This window comes from Pollicipes pollicipes, unplaced genomic scaffold (genome assembly GCF_011947565.3).
Source record: "Pollicipes pollicipes isolate AB1234 unplaced genomic scaffold, Ppol_2.1 Scaffold_4295;HRSCAF=5057_pilon_pilon_pilon, whole genome shotgun sequence".
NCBI classification, from domain to species: Eukaryota; Metazoa; Arthropoda; class Thecostraca; order Pollicipedomorpha; family Pollicipedidae; genus Pollicipes; species Pollicipes pollicipes.
Genome location: NW_023596461.1, coordinates 35,264,337 through 35,283,480, shown reverse-complemented (window position 1 = coordinate 35,283,480; position 19,144 = coordinate 35,264,337). Strand labels below are relative to the sequence as shown.

The 19,144-nt window shown below is 45.2% G+C and overlaps 1 protein-coding gene across 1 annotated transcript in view; it reads right to left on the bottom strand.

Annotated features, from left to right (window-relative positions):
• LOC119097476 (uncharacterized) overlaps positions 1-220 on the bottom strand; it is an 8,796-nt gene extending 8,576 nt beyond the window's left edge. Inside the window, exon 1 of the mRNA XM_037220506.1 lies at positions 186-220. Within this exon, the coding sequence (XP_037076401.1) occupies positions 186-220 (35 nt within the window). The remainder of the gene's footprint in view (positions 1-185) is intronic.
• Between the last annotated feature and the right edge of the window lie 18,924 nt (positions 221-19,144).

The following is a 19,144-nucleotide window of genomic DNA, read 5'->3' as shown; positions in this document are numbered from 1 at the left end:
AAGGTCAAGACCGCAGGCTTGCATAAGCCAGACCATTCGCCAATTACAGCATTAGTTGACAAGACCAACTCTGCGAACATGAACGTAAGCACCAGGACTCTTGTCGAGTGCCGTATGAATCCAAGCCAATAACCCTGGGACCACTCGCTGAAAACAGCCGAACGGAAGTTCTTCATTTCCCCGACCTGCCGGGAATGAGGCTCTCCACGAACTGACCCATGTTTAATCCCGACCTGGTTTATGCACAGCCGCGGTCAAATTATATGCGTGCTGTATTGAACCCCATGTGTGCAGTTTCGCACATGCTGGCCAGCACACGAGGCGACTTTGATGCGGCTCTAGATGTGATATTGGCAAACAAATTGATGGCACTTTAGATAACCTTTACATAAAGGTCATCGGTGTGGTGTAACGACTCGGGAGCGCAAGACGTTGCCATCTATACACGACTCGTGAGGTACGAGAGGTACGTAAGGTCCATTAACACGCACTCACCATGTAAAGAGAATTCACGGGTAACAAAAATAGTGTCTACATGAGTGGTTTTAAGATGGGCATAAATCGCTCCAAGATCATGACCGCAGTTACACCGTAGGTGTGAGCCACACTGCTTCCATAGGTGCGTGATCCGCCATTCTTCAGATTGACTTCCGACCGATCTAGAAGAAATCCTAGACATTTTGAACATGATATTGACCCATCTGCAGAAAATATAGATATTTGGTTTTCGGATGCACTTCTCCCATCCCTCGTGTTGTGCAAGTGTTTTTGTTTACTTAAATAACAGGATAAGGCTCGTAATATCATTGCGTATTTTCAGTTGGTCCAAGTGCCTGGTCGGTATGCCGTGCGGTTTTTGAACATAGATAATTGTGTTTTCACCATAAAGGTACCCTTTCCATTTGTTTTCATCCAAGTTGAAGGCTATGCCGTGTTATGGTCCGGGCGATTTGTAGTGGAATTACTAAACAAGAATGGGCACAAACATGATGCCACACATCACGTGTCGCACATGTTCCAAGAGTAACAGCTCACTGAAAACTTGCTTTCATGAAACCCTTCTAACCTGAAGTTCCGTTTTAATCACGGACACTTATTTGACTTTTCTGATATAGCAGAAAAACCCTCGTACACACCTACTTCGACACGCGCTCGGATGTAGGTCAAGTTGCTCATCTCCCCCTGAAGGCTTCGGGAGTGGTTTCCGAAGGTGCAGCGTACCCGCGTCGATTTTGCATCACTGTAGACAACGGAATAGCTGATCGTTTGGTATCAAAGATGCAGGTGTTCGTTGTAAGGTCGCTGGCCTACGACAGGTCAAAGTCAGGACATGGATGCAGCGAGATGGTTTCTAGGCAATCGTTTAACCTGATACAAAAACGGAGTGTTAGACGAAGTCACACGTCTCTAACATAGTTTCAATATAAGTGTCCTAGGGTCAGGGATAAAGGTCAGCCCGAAGTAAAAGCTAGCCTGTTTTTTATTCTAGAACTTGGTATATATGGTAGTGTCTGATGCTCATTTTGGGGTTATTGATCACGGGAACTGCAGTATACAAGTTCCATGGATTCCTTGAAAATCAATACAGGTCACTGACATAAAATGACTAAGGTCAACATTGTGTTTTCGGGAACTTGCTACCTAGCGTAATTCCAGAAGCTTATGCAACTGCTAAAACAATAGTAGCCATGTATGATTTTCGTAACCATGACATCAGACAGGTCAAACATTCATATTCAAACAAACACAAACATATACATCAGAATGTAAGTATGCGCGGCTGCGTTTTATGTCATAGGTGAAATATTTTGACAAAACATAGTTAGTGAAGCGGATATTCAGACATCGTCTTACCACGAGCACGCCGTCTGCAATGCGTAAAATGCTCGCAAATAGAACTTACCTTGCCCTGCTGAGTCTCCAATAGTCGCCGTGGAAGCCCAACTTAGGTAGATGGTTGAAGTTATGCTGACCACATTTTTGATGTGGCGAAACGCGTAATGGTAGGTTCACCTTTCAGGATTTGTTTCCATATATGGCTCGCCAACGAGGGCCCACGTGGACCTATTGAAGACGTATTACCTCCATGGCAACCTTCATGGCGACGCCACCACAAGTATAGATAACCATATCGTCATGATAAAAATATCTTCTGATGGTCACCTCTTTCCGACGCTTTCATCAAATTACAGACCAAAAGATATGGGGACGGCCAAACCAACGTTTCGGGATGGACAACTTAACCTTGCAAGGGTCAACGGCGTCACAAAACATATAAATCTATACCTATGTCTCCATACACCAATAAAAACAAATTTGGTAACAGTTTTACGGGATGGTTGAGACGAAGCTTTAGAATAACCGATGAGAAAATCGTTCCGACTGTCGTCCCCATAATGTGTCAGTACGTAAACAAGGCTTCGGCCGGCTACCTCTTTGGACATCGTCCAGTGTTTTAGAGGCCTCAGAACGACTGGATGGTACTTAACTATCATCAGGTGTGCGTCACAGCCGGGAGCAGATTTTAGGAACACAATTTTCTTCATGCGATTCGCAGGCGTGGTGTGTAGTATTATTATATTACTATAATACACAATGTCGTGTAGGAATTTTATTATGGCTCACCATAGCTCAGAGGCAAGCATCATCCAGTCTGCCTCAAAACCCAGGACACATGACGACGGCTGAAGACATCACGGGCCTAAGCATGGTGTGCATACACCCACACCGGACGGGGACGATAGTCTGAAATATTGTTCCATCCGAAAATGTCCTCTTAAAATCCAGACTTTTGTACAATTCATTGCACGGCCCATATAATTGTCAAATAATCCTGAAATCCTGTCCCATGCGAGGGCGTACCTTAATGCCTCAGCTGCAATTCACATAAAACATGTCATTATTGAATCCCGTGAATACGTCATTTTATCCAAATGTATCGTTATCTCGTGAAAAATAACCATCATTTCCCATAGGTGACTTACTTCAAGGTAAACACTACGTGAGGGTGATGCAGATAATTTAAACAACCCACAGACTTATAACAATGTGGACGTCATTACACCTTCAACTGGGCAGACACTTCGAATGAGATCCTGATACCTTGCCAGCACTTCCAATGGTGTAAGGTTGATAAAAAGCAGATGAGCAGGCGTAAAATGGCTACATCGACTAATGTTTCACATCCCTGTTTGCCATTTAAGGATGCTACGTGGCGAAGTTGGCCAGAGCCATTTGCACGAAAGGTAAATCCCCTAAATCAAGCAGCATTACGTAAGCTCTTCAGTGCATTAGCGGGGAACATTGTCCACATAGACAGTAGTATTAGCCTTATTCATAAGACAAAACCCAGGAGAATGGAGATATAGTTTGGTTGATATTTCGGCAACATGCCTTTATCAAGTCAATAGCAGAAGTGAATTCACTTTTGCTATAGTTTCGGTAAAGGCATATTGCAGAAATATCAACCCAACTATATCTCCAAATTCCTGTTTTTTCCGAGGAATGAAACTGCTTCTACTGTGTTATCTATGAAAACAAGAAGTATGAAGTAACTTGTGATGAGTTATACGGGTATATGCGACACATTGGCATCTTTCCAGGCATTCTCATTTGAAGAAATATGAAGGACTGTACAAGTTAATGCCAACAACTACAACTAGTGCAGTATAAAACTTAATGCATCGGCATTTGTTTCATTTGCGCACTGCAGTGTCAACATAAAATGTCACAATGTGATCTAAACCAGGAATGGAAACTGCTGCACTTACATCTAGATACGGACAACGCCACACATTCTGTCATGAGACCTGGCTCTTCATACCTAGCACGGTCACCACAGTAGTCTCCTATAAAACCGTGCCACTTGCCGTTGACAGAATTAGTCCACAAGACTAACTCTGAAAAAAATGAAGGTCAGTAGCCCCTCTTATTCGCTGCAGGAAGCAGAACGCGTACCTTTGAGTGCCACCTCTCATTCGAACCACAATGCCATGATACCCTTGAATAACTGAGAAATATTTTTAGGCGAAATATTCCTGGAAGGACGCATAAACTACAATCTATAATAATTTGATTCCTGCAGGCGTCTATCGCCGCCGCTCTCCTGGCTGTGGCCGCCGCCGCTCATGCGAACAGCTATGCCCCGAAGCCAGCGTACTCCCATGGCCCGAGCTACCACCAGCCGTCATACAGTGAGACGGACCACTACGACACGCCTTACCAGTTCGATTATGCCATCAACGACTACTACTCCGGTGCTGTGTTCTCTCAGAACGAGAACAGCGACACCAAGAATGTCAACGGCTACTACTCGGTCAACCTGCCCGATAGGAGGAGCACAAGCACAAGGAGCACAAGCCTGGCTACCACCCGGCAGCGGCCTACAAGCCCGCTCGCACTTATGCCCAGGCCCCGGCCTACATGCCCGCTCGCTCTTATGCCCCGGCCTCGGCCTACAAGCCTGCTCGCTCGTATGCCCATGCCCCGGCCTACAAGCCTGCTCGCTCTTATGCCGCTACGCCGGCATACAAGACCAAGTACTAAAGACCTAGTGTTTCCTGCTGTGTGACAACCTATTTGTAATGTAAAGCCGATTTGCTCTTTGGTGTCTTGTATCAAGCACTGTGTCTTGTACTAGTGTATTGAAGGATCTCTCTGTAAAAATGGAATTATCTCGTATAACCGACCCATGCACTGCCTTAACGAAGGTGCTTTACTTCACATACAGTTAGTTTAGCTTCCAGAAATAAAGTGAAGAGCCATATGTTGATTAGGCTTACAGAAGAGCATATCACCAATAGTTTTCAGGAAGTCGAACATGCTTCAGGAGTAAACGTTGATAAGAAAAAGCTTTTGACACTGTTGATATTGACTTACTTCCTGACGTTTTTTCAGAATGATGGCATCATCCATACATTTATTAAGATACCCAAGTCAAATTTAATAGATGTACCTTGCAAGGTCGCTGCCCTATCCCTTTTGAGCCTGTGATAGGTAGTGTGTCGCGGGTTCCATGGCGGTGATGACCATATCTTGCTGTTGTTAGGAGAGGTGTTCAGATTTAAGTGTTCCGGTTCTGCCCCAATCCACTCATCATATTATGAGTATGAGTATTATACTGCTTAATGTCTATAATCGAAAATAAACGACAATCAATTCAAAAAGACAAATATCGAAGGCAAAAATCCCGACATTGCAAAGAAATTGAAGCAATCAATGGAACACCACTCATCGAGACCTGACAAAACTGAACTAGGAAGTCTGAGCAGAAAAGAAAATGTGATCTTTGGCAGCCCGATGAATGACGAAAAGACAAAAGGGAAAAATGTTTTTGCCAAAGAAGCTTTCATTTCGATGACAACGAATGTAATGATCCTGCCTTCATATAAACTAAGCAATAAATATGGCGCAGGCACATCAACTTATTTTCATCAATGGATCCTCTCGATTCCTATTTTAAAACAATGAAAGCATTAAATGATTAGTTTCATTAGATTCAAAAATCACGCTCATGAAACAGTGGAAGGTATGGAGCAATAATCCGTGGTGAGGGATTCCAGTGCCCTCTAAATATGCTCGCATTTTAAACATTCTGAATGGAGACTTTTGAAGCGACGTACAAACTAATGACTATCACTACAGATAGACTCCGGTGCCGTGTTCTCCCAGAACGAGAACAGCGACACCAAGTATGTCATCGGCTACTACTCGGTCAACCTGCCGGACGGCCGTGCTCAGCACGTCACGTACGTCGCTGACCACGACGGTTACGGAGGCTACATCGCCGAGATGACCTACACTGGGGAGCCCCGCTATGAGGATCACAAGCCTAGCTACCACCCGGTCCCGGCCTACAAGCCTGGTCGCTCGCATGCCCGTGCGCCGGCCTACAAGACCATGTACTAAACACCTAGTGTTTTCTGGTGTGTGAGAACCAATTTGCCAGGTGAGACCACGTTATTTTTGGAGAGTCTTGTGTCAAGTGTTGTTATGATAAAAGTAATACATTGGTGTACAAGAAAACGGACATATTCGTGACTCCAAAAGTGGAATGATGGACCGAATGGAAATGCCCACGGAAATCCTGTTGACATGTGCTTCTCACCTTTGACTTACAGCTGATAAGTAGTAGGTGTATGCCAGGCTCAACAGTGACGTTTACGAGAAAATGTGCCTAGATGTGAAACGCGATAACCAAAATGCCTGACGAGTGATTTCAAGCCTGTGATGCGAAAGTCAGTATTTTTTCCGCCCACCGGCACGTTGTCCAAAAACAGGTGGCCTTAGAAATTTCGGAATGTTCCACATTTTTATGGCGTTTTAGACTGAGCTAGCCATCGTGAGGACATTTTGATGCAGTTCACGGATATGCCCTTTTAAGACATAAAACGCTCTGCTTCCTGAGTTACACGCCTGCAAACTACGAAAAGGCTTATTTACAGCCAACTTCAAAATCACCTTCTGATAAATGACGCCATAGAAACGTCATGAGATCGCCATGATATTAGAAGCTGTTTTATGTTTATGGTCAAAACAGCATAGCCGCTGATACATTCGCAAAGACGATGATGCACCACATGTGGTACGGACCGCGGAAGATGATTGGCTGTCAGTAAGATTTTACTGCTGAATGCGTGTCACGAACACAAGCGTGAGCAATTTCGGTTGTGCGACAATCGTCGTGAACGGGTCATTTTTCCATAGTGCTAAGCCATAGATCAATGCTATAAAAAACGCCACTGTCTGCAAAAAAGTACGGCGACCCAAAAATGGGCACTCTCCCGAAGCTATAAATAAGAAGACGCGACGGCAAGTCTGTCTTTTTTCTCCCGCTGGGGATTGTTTTCTTATTCTGCTAACTAATCTCCCACAGACAGCTTGTTTGGCGCCTTGTGTACTGGAGCACAGAACCTTGCACGGTTTTATGGGTTAGCAAGACATTATGCAATTAGGGAAGCATTACAGTTATTCTATACATATATATATATATATATATATATATATATGTATCTAAGCATTTAACACACATGGTACCACAAATTTAGATCTTCAACAAGTTGTGTTGCACAAGAAGAAGCTCTTGAGCCGGATTATCATGAACACCCGTTGAGATGTTGTTTCGATGTGAGGTCACGGTGAAGCCCGGTGTTGTGACTGAAGATTTGTGCGGAAATAGTGACAAAACCTGCACTTTAATAGTCCTGCGAGCTGTGCGAATGTGAGATCACACATATTTGACAAAAGAGTGTGAATCGGGTGCTCGAAATGCGTGTGATAACTTATGGTGTGTGCCAGTGCCTTGTATTGGTATTGATGTGATTGGGAGTGTGCGTGCGATGTTTGTTCTTCTGAGAGAGAGAGCATGGTTTGGTATTCTTCAGCCTACTGACTTCCAATAAAATATGATATATTGATGCCTGATATATTGATGACTATTAACATTGATGCATGCCTCTACCTTGATGTTTGTGTTTCAACACGACAAAGGAATGCTGGCAAACTGAGAGAAATACTAGCACTTTTATTGCAGGGGTGTACAAGGGCAAGTACTGGTATTGGTACTTCATTACGTTCCAACGCAACTTCCTAGTTCCGATCGAATTCTCGCATACGAAATTCGAGCCAAGGTGTTTCAGCTCATGAATATATCCCTGTTTCGTGCATCACTATCAGAGTCATACCCAACAAAATTCAATCACGAACAAATTTGAGCCAGTTATTGATAATTTGTGTTTTAAATCATTATTAAACTTTGAAGTCTTAAATCACAACGAATTGTAATCAGACAGGACAACGCGAGCGAGACAGCTTGCGAAAGAGCGAGAGCGAGAGCAAGAGCAAGAGCGAGAACAGGCACAAGAGGAAGAGCACGAGCAAGAGCAAGAGTAAGAGCGAGAGCGAGAGCGAGAGCGAGTGAGAGAGAGAGAGAGAGAGAGAGAGAGAGAGAGAGAGAGAGAGAGGAGAGAGAGAGAGAAGAGAGAGAGAGAGAGAGAGAGAGAGAGAGAGAGAGAGAGAGAGAGAGAGAGAGAGAGAGAGAGAGAGAGAGAGAGAGAGAGAGAGAGAGAGAGAGGGTTAGGTTTGGCCTGAGTTTGTGTCAGCACGAATGCTGGCGTGTGGAAGTGACACTTCGTCTTCCATAAACATATAGCAATGCCATGCTAACGGATTACGCCGACATTAGAGGCACCCATTGAAAACAAGCTTCTATAGTTGGTGGAGGTGGCGAAATGTAAGCGACAAGGCAAGAATGCTGAGTGATGAACTAATATAAAGTTGCGTTGGAATACTCTTTGTCAAGTCTATCAGATAGCAGCTTATAAGTTATCAATAACCGGTAAAAAATATTTAACAATGCCAAAGGACTGTCTACGGCAAGAATGTCTCTACATCACAATGGTTATATCAGGGTTGACTATTAATTGCATGAACAATCCTAAGCAAAAAAAAAAACATTCTGGGTATCCCAATGTTACCATTTTTACCATAGCAACAGCAATGCTTTGTTAATCAATGCATGGTAAGGTTACAAATTTATTAGTTTTCGCATGACACCACACTTCCAGTTACAAACAATAAGGACAATGTTACAGATTTATTAATTTTGGCACGACACCCCATTTCAAGTTACAAGCAATAAGGACAGGTGACAACAGTACATATCACATGATATCAGTGTCAGGACTACAGCAGTGCACGCAACGATGGGTCGCCGATAAAGTATTGTCCAAATAACCAACAGCAAAGCAGCAACAGCAGCAGCACAGCATATCGTGCTTTGATTTTAATAATCTGCCATAGAAGCTGGCAAACGCTACGTTGGGCATGTCGGACAGTCCACGAAAGCTTTTCTTACGGCCATCACCAAGACAAAAAATTCACAAATAACCCACCCACCAGTCCGCCCCCCGACACAGCAGCCGCGATGAGAAAGGCCGGTTGGCGTCAGCTTTCGTGTGTTTATAGGTATTCTTTAGGTCTGGCTGCCACATGCTTCATCAGGGTTCCTTCATTTCAAGCTTTCAACCAGAAAAAAACATCTGTCAGCCCAGTTTGCTCTACACCCTAACCTTACACAGAACCTCCACCTGGCAACGTGACATTTACATTTGTATAAGTTATTCCGCGTCACTGTGGGAGATGGTAGGGCATAGTAGGTCTCATACATATTGTTTGGCAATGACTGCCCATCTCTACATTGGCGTCGAATGTAAAATCCAAGAATGACCATTGACATAACAGTGCATTACGGAGTGTTCTAACGCAACTTCTTAGTTCTTGTCAAATTCCCCGATACGTGACATCCACTCTCGCTCGAGCCAAGGTGTTTCAACTCGTGTCAATAAATTGACACGAATTGCGCACTTCAAAAGATTAGGGTCTGTAAATACGAGATGTAGTTTTTAACACCCGTTTACTTGAACAGAAACTTCAGGAAAACTTCCCATGGGCATGCACAGTGACAGGAACAATGATGTTCTGAACTTGTTGGATGATCTCAGTATGGGAGTAAATCTCAATGTTTTTGAGTTGCAGTCCTGCCCAAATCACATCTACAAAGTTAAAATTGCGGCTCGTCACTATGTTGTGCACCTCTGTTTTTAGGATTCACTGCCCGTAGACGGTTAAGAGATTTGGGACAGATCACACCATTTTAGTTCTGTTCTGACTTCCATTTGATATTAGTTCTAACAAGGTAAGTCGCACGTGGCACCCCCAGCCACGTCTCTCATTTTTAGATCGCATAGCCAGTTGGCAGGTTTCGTTACGTATTGCCGACAGCTGAAATTGCTGAAATCAGCGCCATTTCCAGCGGTATTGAGCGGTTGTATGCGAAGGCACGTAAGCCAGCTTGTCTTCTGCCTTGCTAACGTATATAAGTCCATCCAGCCATGTATGACAATGACACTTCTCTCATGCAACGTCATTTGAACATCTGCCAAGGTTTCCTTCCGACCATCAGCTTAAACCTGTGTGGTATTGTTCGTAATAGCGCTTGCTGTGCCACGAGTTCGGTCCCGACCTTAAAATGTCGTGAATAATGTGGTTTATGTCCATTATGCGTCGAGCATTCATCGTTAAATTGTCAATCATATTGATTCCTTGCTGGTTTAGACTTTTAATAAATACCATCCTTTTGTTAGCTCGTATGTTTCTGTAGTACCAAATCATTTCAACTTTATGCTGTTTTCTGTATAGGTGAACTGATGTGTTCTCTAAGTTCAGCACTTATATCTCTATAAAATCTTCGAATACTAAAGCGCTTAATTTCGTCATTGCCCAGGCTGTTTTTGAACATGTCGGTTAATGAGCAAGTGTCATTCGTAATGGTATCAGTTTACGCCTGATTGATCCCCGGATCGAGTGTAGACACTTCATCTATTTCATGTTTAATGATTGGCATCATGTCTGAACGTCTCATCCTTTCATCCCACCATGCTCCATATCCTGGGTCAGTATTCTTTTAGCAACTTTACGCGGCTAGTCACGCATTATGAATCGCATTACTTAATTCTGAACCTTCCTATTCCATTTATCTTTACGGTCTGTATTCCCGAAACGGACCCATTACTGTCCTTCTAAGCCCCCAACATCACCCGGCTCTTGGCTAAGTCTTAACCAAAAATATTTGCTGAGCTCGTTCATGGCGCGCAGTACTGTCTCTGCCGATTGCTGCGGTTGCTTGATTGACTGGAGGAACAATGTTATCTCGTCAGAACAGAAGCATATATTTCCATCTACACTATTCACTCTGGTGCCAAACATACTTATGCTGTTTTCTATTTTGATCTCTAAAATTTATGTTGTCAAGTCGAACAACATTTCACTCATATGAGATTTCTAGAACGTGCCGAGACCACACTTAAACCAGTTTGGTGTAAACTAGCTGTGAACTATGGCCAAAAAGGGCATTATTGCTTGGAACTTTATCCACAGCATTGAATTGTCCTCAAAATTGTACGCCCCAAAAGAGCAGATATAACAATGTTATTCCAGTGAATCGAGCGCGGCCAGATATCGCACGCAATCATCAATTCTCCAGTCTAATCGTTATCCCAATACTTAATGGCATGTGCCGTCAACCTTATGTTTTCACCTATAAATCAACCTTCACCAATCCAGTTTTATCTTGAGACACCAATTTATGGGTGACAGCCAATGCGAGTAGCAATATCCTTTGCAACATGTAAATAACTTAAATCTCGTAAACATCGAGACCTCTTGTTATGTAATCCGGTCTGGTCTTCTTTCCTCGGAACCAGAGCTACGATGCCTCCACGCTGGGTTGAAGAAAACGTACAAAAACGTCGTTGATGTACACGACTACGATGCTTTTAAGATAATTCCAATAGCGCGCAATTATTCCGCCGTAAGTCACGTGATGCCGGGAGCGTTAACATTGTTCATCCCACTCAACGCTAATTTGCATTCTTCGCCACCAGTCGGACCGTCACATTGGTCATGTTCCTGTGCGGTGAGCTTTGCAGCTTGATCACTTCCAAAAAATATAGCCACTATCCCTTCATCTGTACCTTTTGACGTGAATACCTTTTTGTAATATTTCGCGCAATATCCCTAGGGTAGCTTTATCTTCTCGAAATACTTCATCATCATGATTTGTTTTAGTAATCGTCCCCTTCACGTGCATTTACTCACCGCTGCTCAAGGAATAATTGGTCGCGATTGCATTTGGTCGCAAGTCGTGCTTTTATTTCATCTCGTTTCTGTCCGCTTGCTCCACACAGTATTGGTTGTTTGTTGTCAAGACTGTTGATTATTTGTTCAGATGCCAAATCTACAAACTCTGCGTGTGTCAACAGGTTATTATGAAATATATACAGCCCGGGGCTCCGTCGGCGCGTAGCGGACGTGGCAGTGACCACAACAGCGCTATGATCACTTCTAACGCCTGCCTCAATGTTGGCCTGTACGTCAACGCTACAGCAAAGTGCCCCACTAGGAAATACATTACCTGTACGCGTTTGCTATGGTGCGCCTAATCGCCGACACGTTTATTCCTTTTTAGAGGGGTTTAACTGCCTCCATATATCTTCAAGACAAAACTCGCTTATGATGCCAGAGAGGCATTTGCTTGCGTTCCAAACATAAGTCCCTACTGTCTCCGTTGCGTTCGGCCTCAAGCGAATATGGCAGTTCCCGCACATAATTGTGTTAATTGACCACAGTGCACAATAGCATCCTGTATCCTATACAAGAGTACAGTTATTTACGGTTGAATATCAACCACCGGTGCATGCACACCTAAAACAACAAAATCATCTCAATCAATATTGAGTCGGTCACCAGCCAGTCACCCCTCTCCGTTGCCAACCTGACCCCTGAACCGACTCACCGAATCGGCTAGGAAACAATTGTGTCACGCCCACCTGATGCGCTGTTCCATAGTTGAATGTACCCGGCCGCGTCCCATTCATTTCCCCACGTGATTTCTGTTTCCAACGGGGAGTGTGTATTCCTTCCAAGATTATTATATGAGATGAATATGTGACGCGTAAATAACAAACAATTGTGCGTCTCCATACCTAGTCTCGCATGCCTCGCGCACTCCAGCTGAACACCGTAATAAGTCTCATGACTTAATGTTGACATGAATTAATTCCGCGCCATCATTCAACGGCATGCTTCACCTTGGTGGGCGTACGTTCCAGCAAGTCAATATCAAGATTTCTCACTATGAGAACATCAATGGACAGGGACCGAATCGGATTATCATGTCAACATGATGTTTTTGTCATTGCCATATCACCAAAACACGCAATTTCCTGTCGGTATTCCAAACAACATCACGGCAACCACGAGCGACGGAAGAATGACGCTACACACGGCCGAGCGTAACGTTTACCCCGCGCCCGGTGTTGGTCATAGCGGCCAGGACAGCGCGAATGTGGGTCACCCGCACGGCTAAGGCCAAAACGACATAACAGCCCCGAGCGGCGATCTCTTCGTCGTATTACCAACGGGAAAATCTTACTACAACATGTGAGCTCACCAAACACCACAAAAAACTGTGGTAGACCTAACGCACAATAATCAATCACGTTTTTAACAGACACGGCACACACACACACACACACACACACACACACACACACACACACACACACACACACACACACACACACACACACACTACACACACACACACACACACACACACACACACACACACACACACACACACACACGCACCACGCAAGGACAAGCACGCTAGACGAGCTCATCGAGCAACCTAGCAACACCGACCCGTGACCCCGAACAACTTTTTTTTCTGCGCTTTTCTTCCTTCGCTCCCTTTTCATTGGTTACCTTACACGATGCGTTCACCTTTACACAATCATTTACGCGGTCAATAGACAACATACTGATCGGAGAAGCGTTTGCGGTAACATGCCACAAACAATGGCTGACACGTCGCTTATCGGACACGTCGCATCGGACACCTACCGTACGTACTACGCATTGGCGACTGCAAGCTGTTCAAACAACACTATGGCACTCTTATTGATACATGAGTGCAAAATGTCAAGTGTCTTACACGTGTACTGAACATGTCTGAATCGTCAAGCACACAAAGAGAGTTTTTCACAATCATTGTTTTACCAAGCTGACCTATTCAAGTGTTTCACACTTCCCTACAGGCACCCACTCATCCCACTTTATTGACACGAAATCACGGTGAGCAATCTGATGATTACTGCGGCTGTGTTCGCTCCTACCTCTCACCGCGAAGATTGGGTCGTTGACGGCTCGCCCGCTGCACCGCAGCGAGTCCCGAGTTAAATGTGGCAATATCTAGTCGTATACTTACGGACGATTGCGTGCAACGCCCATCTAAGATTATCATGGGCACTGGACATGAATGATCAGGAGGTTACGGTCTTTCGTAGTGAAATAAATAATAGGGTATGCGAAAGTGTGATCTCACCTCCCATACAGCTGACAATAAGCTAGCCACCGCACATGCTTCACTTCCAGCACTGACCTATATTCACTCATGGGGCCGCGCCCAGCTTCCCAGTCAAGGTCAAGACCGCAGGCATGTATGCGGTAGACTGTTCGCAGTTTACAGCACCGGTTGACAAGATCAAGATTACAAACATGAAGGCAAGCACCAGCACTTTCGTCCAATGCTGCATGCATGCTGCTAATGCTGCATGTGTACTGACAATAACTAGACAAATAAATATCCTTGGCGTTCAATGACACAACTGCAAAACTCACAAACGACGTGGGGTTGAATACGTGGAAATATACAGAAAACACAATATCGAATAATATCTTAAGCTCCGAGCCGTGGTCTTCCATACATTCTCCATTCGAGTTCTTCGCCTAATTACAATAGTTTCTTTTCATTGAGCATTCCCTGGAAGTACTTAAAAACAGCAAAATTGTACGTCTTTATTTTCCCGACCTCCTGGGAATAAACCTCTATCAAAAAATGACCCTCTTTTGCCCCCGTGCCTTGTTGACTCGGAGCCGGCGTTGAATTATATGCGTACTGTTGCCAACCGAGGCGACTTTCCTCCGGCTCCCAATGCGGTATTGGAGAGTATAGTAATGCAACCTTAGATCAACTTGATAGAATGGCTATGGGTGTGCTGTGATGGCGGAAAAGCGCACGACGTTTCCAACTATGCAAGACTCGTGAAGGACGACAGATACGCATTCGCCATTCAGACATTGCTGACATCCTCCGGAAGACTACCTAAGTGACCTGATTTATATCGAAATACATCGCTTCAGGATCACTGTCACATCACCCGACGGAGTGAGCCGACCACGCCGGTGACCTGACGTGGCGCGCCGCTGTGCTTGATCTGCCAATGTTTAAACTGGAATGCAACCGATCTAGAAGAGATCGCTCACATGTTTTCTAAGCTGAACCGCAAAAATTGGTCTATAACTGAATAACTGTTAAAAGCATATAGATTGTACCATGTTTTTCAGACAATGAGGTGAAAGGCCAACCTAGGGCACATGAGGTGAAGTAAGCACGGGCGTGCCTAGTTGACTCAGAATATATTGACCCATGTTCCAAAACAATACAAATATTTGGTTCTCCGATGCACGTCTCCCAAACCTTACGTTTCACAAAACTGCTTTCGTTAGAATAAATAGAAGAATAGTTTCATAATATCATTGCATATTTTCATCTAGTCCTAGTGCCTTATCGGTAATCCGCACTGCTCTAAAACTTTTAAAATTGTGTTTTCGCAGTAGAGGTATCTTATATAAGGGTGGTCGTCCAATTTCAACGCTGTGCCGTGTCACGCTCCGACCGTTTGTCGTGGTATGACCCTCCAAGAACAGGTACAGCCGCGCTGCAACGCTCACGTGTCGCATATGCTTCAGCGCAACGCAAGTAACTACAACAGCAGCGAAAGAACTTAAACGTTCACATCCTTTCCTGTAAACATCAGACCAAATTCATGTCAATTCGCTACGTTGATATTCAACGCAAGTGGGAAGTAGCGAACATGCAATCCGCTGTCCTGGCACCGGTCCAAATTCAATTCACGGGGCCGCGCCCAGCCTCTCTGTCAAGGTCAAGACCGTGAGCGCGTATAAAACCAGGCCGTTCGCCGTTCACAGCATCAGTCGACAAGACCAACGCTACAAACATGAAGGCAAGTACCAGCACGCTCGTGCAAAGCTGCATGCTCCAACCCCAATGATCAGCTTTCTTTTGGTTAGTGGTACAATACCACTTCATATCTCAAAACCCACTAGAAGAGAACCACAGATGAAACAAGATGGACTTGTAGGAAATGACAGCATTTTTACTTCCACAGGTGTTCATCGCTGCCGCTCTGCTGGCTGTTGCCTCCGCCGCTCCTGCCAACAGCTACGCCCCGCAGCCGGCGTACTCTCATGGCCCGAGCTACCACCAGTCGTCCTACAAGGAGCCAGCCAACTACGACACGCCCTACCAGTTTGACTATGCCGTCAACGACCACTACTCCGGTGCCGTCTTCTCTCAGAACGAGAACAGTGACACCAAGAATGTGAACGGCTACTACTCGGTCAACCTGCCCGATGGCCGTACCCAGCACGTCAAGTACATCGCTGACCAGCACGGTTACGGAGGCTACAACGCCGAGGTGACCTACACTGGAGAGCCCCGCTATGAGGAGCACAAGCCTAGCTACCACCCGGCCCCAGCCTACAAGCCCGCTCGCTCTTATGCTCCGGCCCCGGCGTACAAGCCTGCTCGCTCGTATGCCCCCGCCCCGGCGTACAAACCTGCTCGCTCTTATGCCCCTGCCCAGGCTTACAAGCCTGCTCGCTCGTATGCCCCTGCGCCGGCCTACAAGCCTGCTCGCTCGTATGCCCCTGCGCCGGCCTACAAGTCGAAATACTGAATACCTAGTGCTCTGGTGTGGACAAATATTTATAACGTAGGTCTGTTCGTGTAAAATTTGGCATTCATGTCGTGATGACCGCCAATAAATTACTGTACCATAAAAGGAGCGTAGTTTTCCTTCAAAGAGAAGAGGAAACGACGACATGTCCACAGAAAACCTTGTCCTAGGCTTCCCCCATCTTTGGCTTAGACCTGGCTATCTAAAAGGTATGAAAACGCGAAACTGCACTGGATGCGTAAGCTTGTGTCTAGTTCTGAAACGGGGTCATTGCTAAAAGGTCGATGAAGCACTCATCCATTCATTAGAAGCGGTGAAAAGAGGAGCCATATTGCCGATCAAATGTATGACTTGTATTTTTTGCACCTTGAATAATCATAGGTACCAAAGTTATCGGAAGAAGAATAAGTTACCAAGGGTGAAAAGAAACGACTGTGGTATTTAAGTTTTGTAAAGTTAAGCTCGCAGCTTTAGCAAAACAGCCCACCCATCTCTTTTGAGCCTGTGATATCGCTGGTGATATTAAAGATCCGTCATTTGCAGCTGTAGCAAGAAAAGTTTTCTTGAGGCTTTAAGAACGCTTAACACCACTACAACAGCGTTGTAAATCTAGAGAACAAGATTTCAACGCTGGACAATCACTGATTTTGTCATGGTAAGTAGCTAGTGGGTTACGTACAACAAAAATACACCTTAAATGATGCTCCCGAGTCATTCGATACCATTACTTCGGTGTGTAAGTGATGCTGCCGAGTCATTGATATCGTTCCTGTGGTATGCCTCATAAGCTTCGGCGCATGACTAAGCCGCAAGAAATCGGCTGGCGCTATGTGCAGCGTTTATTTCTGGTTCTAATTACAGCATCACCATGGATTTACACGTTCTTCAACACAATATAAAATGCACGACTTCCGGAACTGGTGACAACCACATCACAGCACGGAGACGAACGCAAGTCGGTGGGGGAGCTGGGTAGGGGGCGGGTGGTCACTGATCGATTTCGGTCAAGGTTACAGGTTATTCACTCCATCGTACAAGAGGAAAAGCTTGTTTTTGTATCCATGTACCGTGCAAAACTTTGAAGAACCCACTCGCCAATTTAACTCACAGCAAAGTGTTCTGTACTGCTCTTAAAATACACACCAAATCTTGAAGAATTCGCTCTATGATTACCTGGCAGCAAATTTAACTAGACTAAAGAATAACTGCAGCAGTGTAGATCTTTGGGGTAGTGTCATGTACTTTGCAATCTACGGTTATAGAAATGTGCGGGATGTGCTTCTTGTTCAGGTGAGGAGTGTGAGATAATAAAGACGTTTGTGGCTAGCGGAGCTACTGAAGAACCACAAGATGCTCGTAAATAGGAGACCGTGATGTTTCAGTTGTTTAGATGGGAGCAGTTTCGCCGGTCATGACCACTTCAGGGCTATGGAATGCCGGAGAATTACGGTGCAGGATGGAACTATCTGTACCTAGGGGGCCATTCACCCAGGCTTAGCCCGCGTAGGGACTCCTCTTCGGGTTTGTGCAGGGCGTTCGGACGATGCTCCCACCACGGAGCACTTGGGCCCATTCGTGGCTGGCGCATGCAGCCGGCCCCGAACAAACGAGGCTTAGCGAGTATGCATTATAAACAAAGGGGATAAAAGGGCGGACGAGAGGCTATAAGGTGCAGCGCGCCTGTCCATAGCCCTTGTCGTGTTTTTTTACACAGTAGGATTAATCACCATCTGCGATTTAAAGTTGCCAATCACAACTGCATGCCGGAAATGGGAGACTGTGAAGGCTATTTAATAGCTAAATAGCTCCATTAGTACAGTTTGCATGACACTAAAAACCATAATCATGGCACTGAGCGCAACGGTAACGTCATAAAGCAGGTACGGCGCTCTGCGTGACATGGAGCGAAAGGAATAGTGACAGATGGGGTCATTTTTTGCGATGTGTGTTCTATCCACGGCTGAGCAAATGGAGGCCGACTTGTTACAAACCTGCACAAATGAGTCTTGTCCATACATTAGCACATTCGTCTTTTCTGAGAGTTTAGCAGCCAGAGTCGTTTACTAATTTGGCATTTGAGCCAATTCCGAAAACACGCTGCTTGAACATTAGTGGCCACGACCCGGTTCAATGTTAGCCGCTGGGTCAGTGAGCACGATACATTTAAACAAAGTAACGCTTTCAATGACATGTCAACGAGGCAAAAAAACACCGATGTTGTGGCCGGGTGTTCGGTGCCAGTGAACTCAAACTGAGCTTCGCGCCTGCGTAGATTTGATGGTTCAACCTCCCTCGACTGACGCCACAGGGGTAAATCATTGAGGGCATAAGGGACTTACCTTAAGCAGAAGATGATTCCGCTTCCTGGTCGATTGCAGACGTATCTTCGGGTCTGGCAGCGCTGATCTTCCAGTATGATTTCCGGACGGTGCGCACGGTTACAAGGTGTTGTTAGTTCCACGTCTATCTGCTCAGGTGGCGAAGGTCTGACGGCACTTCTTAAATGAAGAAATGGTCTAACTCGAATACATGTGATTGGCTGTACAAATCTAGCCACACTTTCGTCATTACGAATCCCCTTCCTGTCCAGCGACGAACGGCTTCGGCCCCGCGTCGCTGCGACGCAGGTCAAGCGACAGAACTAGTCCAGCACCCATGCAGGATCATTCAGACTAGACCTACAAACGCTCTCAGGGCATTTGAACGTCCATTACCAATGCCAGTCTCTGAATGAATTCATTGCACTGCTGAATCCGTGTTGG